General features: G+C 29.9%; 3 protein-coding genes across 6 annotated transcripts; 2 read left to right on the top strand and 1 right to left on the bottom strand.

The window, feature by feature from the left end:
• Window positions 1-127: 127 nt before the first annotated feature.
• Window positions 128-2,298, top strand: LOC118066684 (inositol monophosphatase 1-like). 2 transcript variants are annotated; one of them, XM_035082901.1, is made up of 7 exons: window positions 128-313; window positions 588-721; window positions 968-1,227; window positions 1,307-1,412; window positions 1,576-1,727; window positions 1,912-2,087; window positions 2,160-2,298. In XM_035082901.1, the coding sequence occupies exons 1-6, from the start codon at window positions 257-259 to the stop codon at window positions 2,016-2,018; spliced, it is 816 nt and encodes a 271-aa protein (XP_034938792.1). In that variant the 5' UTR covers window positions 128-256; the 3' UTR covers window positions 2,019-2,087; window positions 2,160-2,298. The 2 variants fall into 2 exon arrangements, with proteins under 2 accessions (XP_034938792.1, XP_034938791.1); XM_035082900.1 differs by having other exon boundaries at window positions 257-313; window positions 1,912-2,298.
• On the bottom strand, window positions 2,169-9,448 carry Prp4k (Pre-mRNA processing factor 4 kinase). 3 transcript variants are annotated; one of them, XM_035082892.1, is made up of 13 exons: window positions 9,426-9,447; window positions 8,732-9,144; window positions 8,156-8,326; window positions 7,827-8,070; window positions 6,287-7,735; window positions 6,136-6,221; window positions 5,921-6,067; window positions 5,669-5,822; window positions 5,320-5,572; window positions 4,886-5,124; window positions 4,414-4,614; window positions 3,239-3,321; window positions 2,169-2,873 (listed from the first exon to the last, which is right to left on the bottom strand). In XM_035082892.1, the coding sequence occupies exons 2-11, from the start codon at window positions 8,734-8,736 to the stop codon at window positions 4,414-4,416; spliced, it is 2,949 nt and encodes a 982-aa protein (XP_034938783.1). In that variant the 5' UTR covers window positions 8,737-9,144; window positions 9,426-9,447; the 3' UTR covers window positions 2,169-2,873; window positions 3,239-3,321. The 3 variants fall into 3 exon arrangements, with proteins under 3 accessions (XP_034938783.1, XP_034938782.1, XP_034938781.1); XM_035082891.1 differs by having other exon boundaries at window positions 3,239-4,614; window positions 9,426-9,446; XM_035082890.1 differs by lacking the exons at window positions 2,169-2,873; window positions 3,239-3,321 and having other exon boundaries at window positions 8,732-8,902; window positions 8,982-9,144; window positions 9,426-9,448.
• Window positions 9,449-9,915: 467 nt separating this feature from the next.
• Window positions 9,916-15,641, top strand: LOC118066677 (chitin synthase chs-2-like). Its single transcript, XM_035082889.1, has 14 exons — window positions 9,916-10,064; window positions 10,140-10,381; window positions 10,460-10,765; window positions 10,836-11,051; window positions 11,124-11,444; window positions 11,513-11,907; window positions 11,967-12,213; window positions 12,337-12,611; window positions 12,695-13,346; window positions 13,416-14,079; window positions 14,151-14,655; window positions 14,730-14,897; window positions 14,971-15,205; window positions 15,291-15,641. The coding sequence occupies exons 1-14, from the start codon at window positions 9,961-9,963 to the stop codon at window positions 15,566-15,568; spliced, it is 4,608 nt and encodes a 1,535-aa protein (XP_034938780.1). The 5' UTR covers window positions 9,916-9,960; the 3' UTR covers window positions 15,569-15,641.
• The last annotated feature ends 61 nt before the right edge of the window (window positions 15,642-15,702 follow it).

Here is a 15,702-nt window from a genome sequence, read left to right as displayed (position 1 = left end):
GTTTCTTTAAATAAAAATCAATTCCAACATAATTCTTCTTTATCGTTATATTAACTAGAATAAAAATCTTCAAGGTCACAAGCACCTTTCTGATCAATGAAAAAGGGGCTGTTCATTCTGTCAATAAAACAAGATGGAGCAATCATCGTTTTTTACTACTTCAACAGCTGAGAACTCCGGAATCCCTCAGTTGTCAAGGTGCTGTTGAATAGTGAAGTTCTTTTCATTTTTAGTTGTTCCTCATTCTAATTTCATAATGGGTATTCAGAATTATTATGATGTTGCTTTAAACCTCGTAAAACAGTCTGGTGCAGTAAGTTCATCATCGTAAATTTTTTCATTCATAATTAATTTGAATGAGTTGGTAATTAAATTATGTAGCAAAAGTCGATGCTCTAATTCTTTAAAAAATAAACGTACAATGTTTTTTAAATACATGGTTTCACATGAGTTATTATCATTCTAATATGAAGGCTGCAAAACTTTTCATACATAATTTAATTATTGATTCTCTAATAAAAATCGACTATTAGAAGCGTTTTTTCATTTTTAACAAGAATAAGTTGACCAAATATTCATTGTTTTAGTATATTCGTGAAAGAATAAATAGCCCAAAAGATGTGTCAATGAAGAGTTGTGATGTTGACCTTGTCACAGAATGTGATGAACATGTGGAAAAGCTGTTTATGGACGGAATTACCAAAGAATTTCCTGATCATAAGTAAACATTAAATTAACAAACTAATCTTTCTCTACCATTACAAAAAAATTCCACGTAAAATTAATTCATTTGTTTATCTAATACAATTAGATTTAATTTTATATTGTGCCGAGTAGGTCAGTTGATCTATCCTTGTCACTCTTAAATTGATAAGCATAACTGATATCATGAATTATTAAGCACATTTGTGAGACAAACGTATAATGAATCATTAATATAATATAACATTTTAATTGAATTGATAAGGTTTATTGGTGAGGAAACTACAAGTTCTGGAAAAAAAGTTGAACTGACAGATGCTCCAACATGGGTAATAGATCCAATAGATGGTACTATGAACTTCGTTCATACATTTCCTCATACATGCATATCAGTAGCTCTTTTAATAAATAAAGTTATTGAAATTGGTATTGTCTACAATCCTGTTCTTGAACAACTGTTTACTGCAAAAAAGGGAGAAGGTGCTTTTTTTAATGGAAAACGTATCAAAGTGTCTGGAGAAAAAGGTATATGATACTTAATGATTTATTCCATTATAAGTTGACATATAGATAAGATGAATGATAATTACTAATATATTTACAGACATTAGCAAAGCTCTTGTCATGATAGAAATGGGTACAAGCCGAGATCCGGAAAAAATGGAGGTTGTATTAGAGAACACAAAAAATATGATTTCAAAGATCCATGGGTAAGTTATAAAAATTAGAATATGATTCTACAGCTAAAGTATCTGCAGAAACATTAAAATGTTTTTTCATTATTAACCATAATGATCAAATGAATATAAATAATGCACATGATCACTGTTTTAAAATACGTTAGTTCATTCACAAAAAATTTGTTATATTTAGAATGCGAACACTTGGATCAGCAGCTTTAAATATATGCATGGTAGCACTAGGAGGAGCTGATGCAAATTTTGAATACGGACTTCATATATGGGATTTTGCAGCTGGTGATTTAATTGTTCGAGAAGCTGGAGGTGTTTCTATGGATCCAGCTGGTAAATTAATGATAATAATAATACAGATAATTATAATCACACATTTTTTTAAAACTCAGATATTTGTTTAATACTATTTTATTTTTGAAATATTTAACGCATTAGTAACGTTACATCTTTGTAACAAATATTTCTGATGTTTTATCTACTTTAATAGTATAATTTGATGTTGATAATTTTATAGGTGGACCATTGGATCTCCTAAGTAGACGATATTTATGTGCTTCTTCGAAAGAGTTAGCTGATCAAGTATCAAGTTTACTTGTTCAATATTATCCAGAAAGAGATTGAAGAGAAAAACTTAAGAGTGTTGACAATATTTCCATAATTTTAACGAGACGAATGAGAATGAAACGATAGGTACAAAAAAAAAAATTATATAATATATATTATGTAACTATGAAATTTCTAGTCTGATATATTGTGATGTAGGTATTTTAAACTGTGGTTGCTGATTTTTTTGATTCTTCGTAAAAAAAAAACTATTCAATTTTCCTTGTACTTGGATATTTCAAAATACCATACTTATGTGAGTGCGCGATTCAACTTCAATAAAGTTATTAAAAAAAAAGCTGAATAACCAAATCGTATTTACTTGTAATGAAAATCCAACGCCGACTTCATTTCTTATGAAACATTTTATAGTATGCAGCTAATTGCTTTTTACTATGTAAATTATAGCAATTATATAATCCCGTAAACAATAACATTTCCATTATACGTATATTGATCTGAAAACTCATAATTACTATAATTAGATCATATACAACAACGTTCAGGTATATTTTTTAAGTCACAATTATCAGTTTATGTGAATAACTTAATTTCATTTTACCTTATATAAATCAAATTAACATATTATAGACCAACATTGTGACTTTTAAATTATACCTGACGGGAAATTCTCTAAGTATTTTCACTATAAATATCAAATATGGCTTACCTGTACACGAGAATACTTACAAAATTCCGAAATATAAACGTCATAATTGGACAAACCTGCGCTACATAAGTGTTTTGAGGGACGATTCATTCGAAGTAATTTCAGTAGTTGGCCTTTGGTTGGATCTCGAATCATCAAAGACGTGGTAATAAGTTCTCACTCCTGAATTCCTCATCCACAGCCTCCCCTCCTTTCAGGGAGGGCTACAAGTGAAAACATTACCAAATAGCCAATTAGAAAAATCACGTCATCAATCGCCATTTTTGTGTCTGAATTTTTGTCATATCTTAATATTAATTTTTCGGTAATTTATCAAAAAAAGAATTTAATATAAATCAAGTAAATAAATAATTTTAAAAAATTTTATCGTTAGGAAACCCTGAAGAAAACATCCATATCCCTAGTGGTTGGCATTCCCAACAGATGGGAGAAGCCAATTATCTTGTTATTTAATTCCCGTGATAAAACATTTATATACCCTAACGCGCAACACATCTTGCCCGCTAAAAAAGTGAAAATTCGAAAATTGGATATACTAAATATCCCATAAGGCAGGCTCCAAGAATACCTTGCAACGGGATCGGTGCTAGTAACCCTTGCTAAGTCCGCCCGCACACTTAATCGTCATTGGAGAATTAATTGAAGACTCATCTGAAACATAAGCAGCCTCGTACAATCTTGCTTATTACCAGGCAAAAACATAGCAGGTATCAGGTTTTTTTTAGGAATCGTAACAGCTCGGATATAACATAGTAATTGTGCATAGACATTAATTTAAAAAAAAAAAGAAAAAGGTATTTTACGATAAGAAAGCATTAAAAGAAAGTGTTATCCGTGCTGTTATTGTATTCAATATATATGATGTAAAGACAATAAATATTAAATTAAATAAGAGTAAATAAATATAAATAAAATGAAACAACTTATTTGAATTCGGGGCTTTTGTTTACTTCCTAAACCTTCTCCGTATATGAATCTTTCAAGCATTAATTGTTTTATTTCAGCTACAGTCATCCTATTTACTATACAATTTTTTCTTGATTTGTTAGTACACCAAATTCCTGTCATAAATTTATTTCAACTATTTTTCCTATTTTTGTCAATCGTCATGAGGTTGAAAATTAATTAATTAATTATAAATGATTATTATATGAAAATGATTGTGTATTGAAAATTGATTGTGTAAACGCGTGTACCTAGTATAGATTAAATCTATATTTCGTTCTCTTTAAAATATTTATCTAACTAAGAAATAAAAAAGTGACTGTCTAGCCAGTGATTTAAAAAATTAATTAATAATGTACAATTATAATTTTTTATGGTACATTTACCAACAATTCATCTAAATTGTTTTAATTCCATCTTTGAGAATGCATAACACAGTCACTCAAGAATTGTGTCACATAATTTATAAGAGATGTTGAACGCTCGTGAAGCTTTTAACTATTTTTAATGATTCAAGATGACAGTAAAAATTGATCAGAAATTTAGTCTATATAATTTTATAACAGCAAAATTTGTGACAATAAGTAGAAAAATAACATCTCAATTATTTAACTTGATAAAATTTGTAAAAAGAACTCGGATAAAACAACAATTTAATTGCGTTTTTAATGAAAAGCATCTTGCGATCAGTCAAATAGCATTGCTTCGTCAAACCGAGTGTTCAATATGTACAAAATTTACGTTATTTCTCAACGAAATTAACTCCGTGTTCATAAGGTCCCCGGGATCTGGGGTTACCTAAATTTTTTCTTGTATAAATGGATGGGCCAGGGCATGGTTCACAGTTATTCTCTTTCCGGCGTCCAACATAAGTGTACGCTCCAGAAGATCCTTGAGCTGACCGACCTTTCGATTTTGCTCTGGAGGTAGTGAATTACCACCGAGCTCAGCACCAAGATCCCGCGTTGCAGAAAGTGATGACATTACAACTACTTTTTCCTGGAATTCATAGAAAAGTTTTCATTAATTTTAACATTTTTTGCACTATAAAGTTTCATTAGTTAACATTTGAATCGATATCTCTCTAGTAATTCAATTTTTGTATTCAATAAGAAATTGAAAAAGTTATTTATCTAAAATTTACTTCTTGTTTGAGTGATAAAATATTTTCAAAAATAGTTTTTATCAATGCATAAAAAATAGACTTACGTCAAAAAATTTCAGATGATTTCTAGCTATAGATGATTAATAAAAGACAATCGTAACTTACCCGTTCAGTAACTTTATCAACCTCGTGGTAAAGGAAATTGCAGCTAGAATCAAAATGCTGCTCCTTAAAAGTTCCTTTTCTTATGAGTTTGTTCGGCATCTTGCCTTTGAGATCCATGAAGAACTTTAACATTTGATTATTTGTTTTCCCCGAAAACATGATTTTGCCAGTGTATAATTCATATATGGTACATCCGACAGACCACATGTCAATGCCGAAATCGTAAGGAATACCAAGAACTAGAAAATGTTTGTGTCATCAATCAGTTCATTATTTAACTTTACATCAATTCAACCCATCGGCATATGATACGAATTTCCCAAAGTAATAGAAAAAAACTTATAGTGATATCAATAAGAAAAAATAAACCAAAGTTACAATCTGAGATACATCCAACATTCAAAGACACATTAAAAATATTGAAAGAAACTTACTTATTTCCGGAGCACGATAAAATCTTGATACAAGGTAAGGCGTTACTTCATTTTCATGTGCATGAGCTGCTGATCCAAAATCACACAACTTTAATACAAGTTTACTTTCGCTGACTAGAATATTGTCTGGTTTGATATCACCATGCAAAATATTAGCTCGTTTTAGCAATTTTAGGGCAAGAAACAGCTGTTGCGTGTATGAGCGTACAGCTTTTACATGCAAACCAACATCTTTTCCGTATTTTTTTAAAACCTGAAAAATTTAATTCTGTTAATATATCGTATATAACATAATTTAATTCATTTTTTATAAAAATTTGAATCATTCCAATATAATACTATGACTTACCTCTCTTAAATTCATAGCAAGAGGTTCAAAAACCATACATAAATGATTTTTATGAAAAAAGTGACGGAATAAACGAAGGCAATGAAAACGATCTTCTGGATCAGCATCATTGAGCTTTCGAAGTATTTCAAGTTCTTTTAATCCTGTCCTGTGCCTGTAATTAACAAAAAGATTTCACAAATAGACTGTGTATTTAATTTATGACGTCATAATCAACCTTATTAATATTATTGATTGGAAGATTAAACCTACATGATTTCGTTATTTCTGATAATTTTTACAGCAACATCTAAATTTCCTCTAGCTGTATCTCTTGCTCTCACGACGTTACTAAATACTCCTTGACCCGTGTATCCATAGACAACGTACCGATTATCAAGAGTTTCACCAACACGAACTCTGATAAAATTTTTGTAATTTACTTCATTAAATTTACTCAGCTTTTAGCATTAATAGAAATATCTTACCGGTAGTATCCTTCTGCATCGTCCCAATTGTCAGTTAAACTGGGGTTTTCTGGACCACCTATTCTCTTTCCTTCAACCGTTGGGCTCTATTTAAATAATAGAAAAAAATATTAATAAAAAAAATTTTTTTTTATCAATTATTAAAACTTACATTAAAATCTCCAATATTATCAGCTTCTGCAAACATATCCCACTCATTTGCTTTTTTCACCACAACTTTTTCTTCTTTTTTTTCGTTCACTGGTGGTTCTTCTTGTTTCTCACTAGGCAGTTCATCGAATCTTGACTTTCTTTTTTTTGCCAACAGTTGAACTTTTTCTTTATCTGGTAAAGGTGGAGTATGACTCTCTACAATTTCTTTATTATTATTTACAACTTCTTCTGTTTTTACAACAGAATTAGGTTGTGAATTATTACGAGGAGACTTGGAATTAACTGGCATATCTACAGACATATTAGAATCTTCAGTCGGACCACCAAGTCTCTTTAACAATTCTTCTCTTTGTTTTCTACGTCTCTCAATAATGACTTCTTCATCTTCTTCTTCTTCAATATCAATATCTTGTAACTCATTTTCACTTGAACTGTCAGATCTATCAACTTTTAAACCTTCAGAGAGCGAATCTTTGTATTTATCTCCTCGTTCTCGTTTCCCGTTTTTCTCTCTTTCTCTATCGTCTCGATTATACCGTTCACGATCTCTTCGACTTCTTGATAGTGATCGAGATCTTCTGTATCTATCATTTCGTTCACGATCACTTCGATGCCGCATTGGACTTCTTGATCGTCTTAAGCTTTTTGAACGTTCACGAACTTTATCATGATTCCGACTATTTCGACGATCACGACTGCTAGCTCGTTCTCGAGCAGAAATATGACGATCTCTACTAACATGCCTATCTCTACTCTCTCTTTTATCTCGACTATTTTGACGATCTCTACTTGCTAGTCGTTCCCTACTAGTAAATCTTTCTCGACTATGTCTTTCTCTACTTGAATGACGATCACGATTCTCTAGTTTTGATCGATACTTAGATTCTTCTTTTACATCACAACTTTTAGAATCATTTCGTGACTTCGATAAATGATGTTCTATTTCACGTTTTCGATCTTCTTCTCTACTCTCATGATCTCGCTTTCTTTCTTCTCTTTTTACAGACTCTCTACGTCGCTCTTCTTCTATCCGTTTCCTTGATTCTTCTCTTCTCGCTTCTTCTCTTGTTTTATCAACGATTTTTCTTGTAGACTTTTCAGATTTTTTCAAATCTTCTTTTTTTAACTCATCAGATTTAATTTTGTCTTCACGCTTTTTATCAATTTCACGTCGTTTGTCAATTAAATCTTGTTTAGATTTTTTATCACGAACAGCATCAGCTATTACACGTCTCTCATTAAGTTTGTTAGTTTTTTTCCGTTCTCGACTTTCGCTTCTACTTCTATGATGTTTCTTGTGTGGTTTTAATTCTTCCGCACTATCATCCTCAACGAGAATTACATCAGGAGTTATACTTCTTTTAACTACTTCATCAGATTCAAGTTCTTTATCTCCTTTATCGGATTCGTCAGAAAGATATTGCACTAAACAAGCTTGTAACCGTTCCTGAAACATAGAAGTAAAAATGAATACTAATTAATTTATAAATTTGTTCATACATTAAATATTAATTTGATTTTTTAATTATCGGTCATACTTTTTGTTTCATTAATTCTTCTAAATCAATATCATCTTCAATTATTGTGCAATCAACTTCGTCGGAATCCAAATCGACAAGTTTTTCATCTTCACTTTCAGTAGAAGGAATTTCCATTACTGTATCATCCACTTTACCATTAATACTAGGCTCTTTTACAATTATTTTAGTTTTTTCTTCCACAACAGTGCCATTTTCTGATTCTCGTTCTTTTCGAGGCCTTTTATGTTTTTTGTGTTTTTTCCTAGAGTCACATGATAAACATAATAAAATTATCGTATGTTCAAATTGGACAATCTAATTTATCAAACATTACACAAAATACTCACCTATCTCTGTCAATTTTTATGTCATCTCGATCCTTTTCAATAGCTCGGTCTTTTTTATGTTTATGATGTTTGTGCTTTCTCTTCTTCTTCTTTTTCTGATCAATGAGATCCACATCTTCATCTCCACTATGTATTTCATGTTTATAATCCACATATTCCAAATCTGATGATCTAAAAAGCCAAAAGAAAAAAAACCCATTTAGCAAGTGAAAAAACTCCACTTGATTTATTTTTATGTGTATAAAATTATGCAACAGAAGAAATGTATGTGTGCAAATAGAAAAAAGGGTCAAATCATGGTACAAATTTTAAAATATACTTGTTATTAGCTAAGCCGGGCAACAAAGAAGTTCATTATAAATAACAATAATGATTGTTTTATAACTCTTTAACCAACAGAATCTATTAGTAAATAATGAGAAATTTCTGGACTAAAAGGACCCATCGATAAAACTTGGCAAAGCATTTTTCTTACAAACAATTGTAAACACGTTAAATAACATGTAATGTAAAATTTAGTTGTGTTGTAAGCTTAATTATTAATGTTAACATAAATAATAGCACACTGATACTTACCCCATTTTAAAAAGTTTAATGATTTCTCAAAATAAAATGAATGTAATTATTTGTTTCGAAGCGACGAATATTTGTACCACTCGTTGAACTCAACTATTCAACGCCATCTTGTCACGATCGCCATCTTGTTCTTAGCATACGTCACAATCGTTCAACACCTCTATTTGATTGCTAATTTATTTGCAAGCAAAGATGTCATTTTATATTTGTTCGAATATATTATAAATAACTTGTTACTGTAAATACATACTACAATAAAATACATTAATGGTATCAAAAACTATCAGTCATAAATGTAAATAATGGTAATTAATTGATGCCTCAAATAGAAAACCGTGAAGTTAGATTAGGTTATTAGATCATGTTAACAACATGACCGAGCCAAAACTTTTTGCAAGCCTTGAAACTGCCACCTGTAAAATTTAAACGCACAAATTTTAAATGAAATATTTCTCAGAAGAGTAATTTTAATTAAGAACGCAATAATTAACAATTGATAATTGATGAATGTCAGAAAATTCATATTATCGTGATTAATTTATTGATTAAATATCAAATAAGTAAAATTAGAAATTACTATATAGTAATTGCAACTTTTGCTTTATTATTATTATAATTTTAGTTTTGGTCGATTTTTAAAAAAAAAATTATAGAAATAAACCTGACGTTAAATTTTAAGATAAAATATACTCACAAAAGAAATAAAGGATTTATTATTATTTATCAATGAAAAGTTTCACCTTAGAAATTACTTAATGAAGGTATAACGAAGAAGTCATTAAATTTGATTTACCTTCATTGATAACACTGAAAAAAACAAAAAAAAATAATGACAGGTAATGTACAACAAACTTGTCTATATATTTTGCTGGTGCTCTAATCTTTCATAATACAATTTTTAAAAAGTATTTATGACTTTTCAGAATTATTATAAAAATTCCTAGATTATGAATAGCTCTGATAACACTAAAATTAAATCAATTTAAACACTTCACATTATGATTCACAACTATATGGTTTCATTATCATTTTTAGACAGATGAATACTTCAAGCTTACGATTTAGGAATTAAAATGATAAATTCGGCCGTCTTATCATGCTGATATCAATCTGATGATAAAATTGAATATCGTATAAAATATATTGAAGGCTAGATGTTTAAAAGGATGATTATTCAGAGAAAAAATAGTATCAATTCCGGTGTTCAATCAACTTGTTGACTAACAACAATGTCCGATAATGCTTGCAAAAAAGAAGATTTTTTTAATAGTTATTTCAACGAATTAGATGAATACCATAGTGATAGTGAAAATGAGGACAGCAAAAATGAAGAGTATACTGATTTTATAAATACACTATTATCATTATCAAATGTTCCAATAAAACTATTGATGTGAATCTTTTACAGAAATGCCAATGAAATTTATAGTTGGGATCTCTTCCGTGAATTCCCAAAAACGACTAAAATTGGATCAATGGAAGATATGACTTTATATGAATATTCATTGAAAGCAATCAAAATTTTAACTTATTTGGTGTTATTTATGTTAATTCTTTGTGGAGGATTTTTTTCTAGAGCAACTATTTTGCTTGCATCCTCTCAGATTGGACCAAAGCATATCATGCAGTACTGTGAATACCATCATCTAAGTGAGTGAATCAATGATATGATAACGTAAAAATTATATCAATTTCATTCTTAGAGTTCACTAACTTACTATTTTACAGATAAAAATATAACTACCATGAAAAATTTTATTATCGACATATCAGAAGAAGGAAAAATTATGTGGTATTGGTGTATATTGATAGCTTTTTGTATACCAGAGCTAGTAACAAGTAGTAATACAATTTATCATTTACTATTTAAAAAGAAAAAATTTCCAAAAATGTGGGATCTTTCGTTTGTATGTTTTCTCGAAGGCTTTCATGCTGCAGCTATAGCAGTACTTTTTTTAGTAATTCTTCCTGAGCTTGACTCGGTTTTAGCTGTAATAGTCAGTAGTTGTATCTATTTTGTGCCTACAATTCTTGGTAAATATGATCTATAATTCTCACTTAATATTTTTCTTCATGTAATGAAAATTTAATTTTCTTTCAACAGGTCTCTTTTCACGTAATAGACACGATAAAGTGGGCCATCATTTTATTGTTGCAATTGTAGGAGATGTAATAATACTCATAATTCAAATCTCATTTATTGTTCTTCTACTTTGTTTTAATCAGACTAGATCCACTATCAAGTGGCTGTTACCTTTAACACTTGTAATTTGCTCATTGCGATGGTGGTCTAATTATATTTCATCAAAAAGTTCCTTCAGTATGTTTTTTAATTTAAACGTTTATGAATATTATAAACATTTTATTTTATAAATAGTTATATTTTTTATAGAAATCATTCAATTCCTCTGCCGCATCAAAGAAAGATTGGAATTAAGTCGTGGTGTTGTGCAAGGAATCAGTGCAATTTTTCGAATATTAATTTTTTTCGGAACTACACTTATTATCATTTATTTGAAGGATTTAAGTCTCAAAAATTTTTTAACTACATTTCCAGGACAATTAATGTATAATGTAACTATCAAAATACCTCAAGATGATCTCTCTAATAATAGTGTATCAAATATAATTGGATATTACATGGCTTCTTCACATGTAGTATTACTCGTGTTATTGATTCATGCTGTAGCATCAATAATTACTTTTTCAACCAGTAAGAATTCTTATAAATAATATTTCATTCATTATCTTTTAACAAAACTGAATAAAACATTTTTCCAGGTAAATTTGCTATTAGAGCATTAATGCAATCGTTTGGATTCGCACTGCCTGTTAGTCTGATAGTTCCAGTGACTAATATTTTACTTCTGATCTTCTGTATTGTACAAAAGAATGATCCTTGTGTTTTAGTTAATTATATTCCAGATCATCTATTTTTTAACTCTCCTGAATATGACACTTTGATGGATGCCTTGTCTCAGTGGCAATGTTGGCTTTGGATACTCATGTTTCTATCTCAGATATGGCTCACTACACACATCTGGATTCCTCATTGTGAAAGACTTGCAAGTGAAAAACGTATTTTTGCAGTCTATTCATATGACTCGTTAATAATTGATCAGTCGTTAATACTTAATCGACGAAGAGATCTTTTAAATGACTCTTTAAATCCAGAGGTTGGTATTTAAAATTTCTACACATCAATGAATTGCATAATTTAATATTTGTATATTAGGAGTCAGGTAAACAGAAAGAAAGCTTTGAAGGATTCTCAGAAATATTTTCTAAAAGAACGTCATCTGTCATTAAACCTAAAGATAAAATAACTAAAGTATTTGCGTGTGCAACTATGTGGCATGAAACAAAAGACGAAATGATGCAGTTTATCAATAGCATTTTGAGATTAGACCTTTGTCAATCAGCCATGAGATTTACTTTGAAGCAGTATAAAATTCCAATTAATGATTACTTTGAGCTTGAAGGTAGGTATTGAAGTCTTTGTTAAAAATATCAATAACACTTTCATTTAAATTGATTAATAGCTGCTATTAATCATTGATAACATCTTATTACTTTGTCAATAAAAAAATTGTCTTTTATTTCAGTACATATCTTTTTTGATGATGCTTTTCGGTGTATGCATGGCTGTGAAACCGTTTGTGATCATCATGAAGATGAAACCCGAGTTAATGACTACGTAAAAACATTTATAGAAGTATTTAAAAAGTCTGTTGAAAGGCTTTGTATATGTGCATATCCACCGACAAAATATCCAGCTCCATATGGAGGTGTGCTTGAATGGATTCTTCCAGGAAAAAATAAATTAATCGTTCATCTGAAAGATAAAAATAAGATCCGTCATAGAAAACGGTGGAGTCAGGTAATTACGACATTAATATGAGTTTAAAAAGAAGCCGACATTTATAATCAGATTATAAATAAGATAAAAATTTCAAACGGCAGGTCATGTACATGTATTACTTACTTGGTTATCGATTAATAAGTCAACCGATCCACTTAAGCCGGAAAGAGATAATAGCAGAAAATACTTTTATCCTGACCCTGGATGGAGACATTGACTTTCGACCTAATGCATTAAAAGTTCTTCTTCATTTGATGAAAAGAGACAAAGATCTAGGTGCCGCATGTGGTCGAATTCATCCTATTGGTTCAGGTCCTATGGTTTGGTTCCAAAAATTTGAATATGCAATCGGTCACTGGCTTCAAAAATCAACTGAACATACAATTGGTAGTGTTTTATGCAGCCCAGGCTGTTTTTCTCTTTTTCGAGCCAAGGCATTGATGGAAGACAATGTAATGAGACGATATGCCACCAAGTCAGAAGAAGCGAAACATTATATCCAATATGATCAAGGTGAAGATCGATGGCTATGCACTCTTGTTTTGCAATCTGGATATCGAGTTGAATATTCAGCAGCTAGCGATTCATACACACATGCTCCAGAAACATTCAATGAATTTTATAATCAACGTCGGCGTTGGATTCCATCAACTATAGCTAATATTTTTGATTTATTAAGTAATTCGAAAGAAACTAGGAAAGTTAATGAAAATATATCATGGTTATATATTTCATATCAATGGGTTTTAATGGGTACTGTTCTTTTCATTAAGAAAAGTTATGAAAATTTCTATTAGAAATCTAGAATATTTTTTTTTTCAGGAAGTACAATCCTAGGTCCAGGAACAATCTTTATGATGCTTGTAGGAGCTTTTATAGCTGCTTTCAAAATTGATAATTGGTCTAGCTTTTCTTACAACTTGATACCAATTATGATATTTGTAATAATTTGTTTTACTTCAAAATCTTCAATTCAACTTATAGTCGCTGCAATCATTTCTACAATTTATGGTTTAGTTATGATTATTGTTCTTGTTGGTATAATGATCCAAATTGCGGAAGATGGATGGTTAGCTCCGAGTACAATTTTATTCCTTATTGTTGTGGGACAACTTGTTATTGCTGGTTTGTTACATCCACAAGAATTGTCATGTCTTCTATGTGTTGTAATTTACTACATCACTGTTCCATCAATGTATTTATTACTTATTATTTATTCGATTTTCAACGTAAATAATGTTACCTGGGGTACCCGGGAATCCAAAGCTGATATTCCAACTAAACAAAATTCATCACAAAAAGATAGTCAATCTTCAGAATCAAATAAACCTAAACTTTTTCGAAAAGAATCACTGAATTCTTCATTTGCTTATTTTTTCAAATGTTTGTGTTGCATGCAGAATAGAGATTCACATCAATCTGCAAAGCTCGATCGTATTGCTGAAACACTAAATAACATTGTTATTCGTATAGATGATTTAGAAAGGTTGGTATTAGTAATTAAATGAATAATGATGCATCTATTACGAGCTAAATGCCAAAATTTTTATATTATAGAAATATTCATAATGAAGTTCAACCATCAAGACATCAAATTCTGAATTCTCCAACAGTTAATCCTATGCATTCAGCCGAAACTGATGAAATATGTGAAAATGAACAAAAAAGTTCTGAGCACATTTCTGAATGTTCATCATCGATTTCTTCGAATGTAGAACCAGATAATGTGAGAGGAAGTAATTATCTTATAAGTCCGCATTGGATTCAAGATCCAGATCTTCGAAAAGGACAAGTAGAATTTTTATCTCATGAAGAAGAACTTTTCTGGAAGCAATTGATAAAAAAATATCTTCAACCACTTGACGAAGATAAAAAAAAGCTTGAAAAAGTAGCCAGTGATTTGAAAAAGCTACGTGATGAGAATCTGTTTAAATTTTTTATGATTAATGCATTATTTGTTTTTATAATTTTTTTGATGCAACTCAACAAAGATACATTGCATCTTCAATGGCCATTAGGAATTACATATAATGTTACTTATCACAAAGGAAGTACTATGGAGGTAATTTTTTTTGTTATTTAGTTTTTGATACGGGTGAATGAATTTTTTAAAAAATATTGACTTATTTCTTGCAGGTATATATAGAGAAAAATTATTTACGCTTAGAACCAATAGGTTGTCTTTTTGTTTTTGGATTTGGTTTGATACTTTTTGTACAGTTTATAGCTATGCTATTCCATAGATCCTATACTTTTATTCATTTGCTTGCAAATACTAATCTTAAATTACAATGTTCCAAAAAAGTAAGTAGTTGGGATTTTATAATAAATTTTTAGAGTTTTAATGTGTTCACTAAACATTTATTTTAAATTTCAGCCCAAAGATATCTTATCCGGCGATTTATTAGAAAATTACGTACAAGATATTGTCAAAGAATTACATAGACTCGCTGAAAACAATGCCAATCCAATATCTAATATGCATCAGTCACATTATATAGAACCACCTAAAAAACGGAATACAATTCATACATTACTAGAGAATCAAGGACTGCGTATGAGGTTGCCAACCAACTTTGATATGATATTTCGTCAAAATTTAAGATCTTCAAGTAAGCTCAAAGATTATCTCAAAAAAATATTTTTAAGTTAAAGAAATATCAAGTATTTTCTAGTGAATCCTATGATTGATTTCAGGAATTTCACGAAGAATATTCAGTACTTTTAATAACGGTCGTACATCGTCAATTATTGAACGGGAAATCAATGAAACATCAAAAAATAATTCAGCAGAAAGTTCTACAATCTATCAAAGTGTAGGAAGTGTAAATGGAGACTGTACTAATTCTTTCGGATATTCAAGAAATACTACTACTACCACTCCAAGTAGTTATGATAATCAAGCATTTGTATGTGAGCCAGAATGTTCGAACACCTCCCAATGTACTATAAAAAATACTATTGTTCATACATAGGATTTTTCATGAAAATTAGTTGATACTTAAAAAATTTTCATTTAATAACATAAATAAAAAAAAAATTTTCTCACCTTAATTTTATTTAATATCATAGATCTTGAAGTGATAAATGATCCTTTATATCAAGACAA

Source organism: Chelonus insularis, unplaced genomic scaffold, assembly GCF_013357705.1.
Source record: "Chelonus insularis isolate UGA/USDA-ARS -01 unplaced genomic scaffold, ASM1335770v1 contig_352_pilon, whole genome shotgun sequence".
NCBI lineage: Eukaryota > Metazoa > Arthropoda > Insecta > Hymenoptera > Braconidae > Chelonus > Chelonus insularis.
The sequence above is the reverse complement of the archived record's forward strand: the minus strand, read 5'-3'. Positions and strand labels throughout refer to the sequence as shown.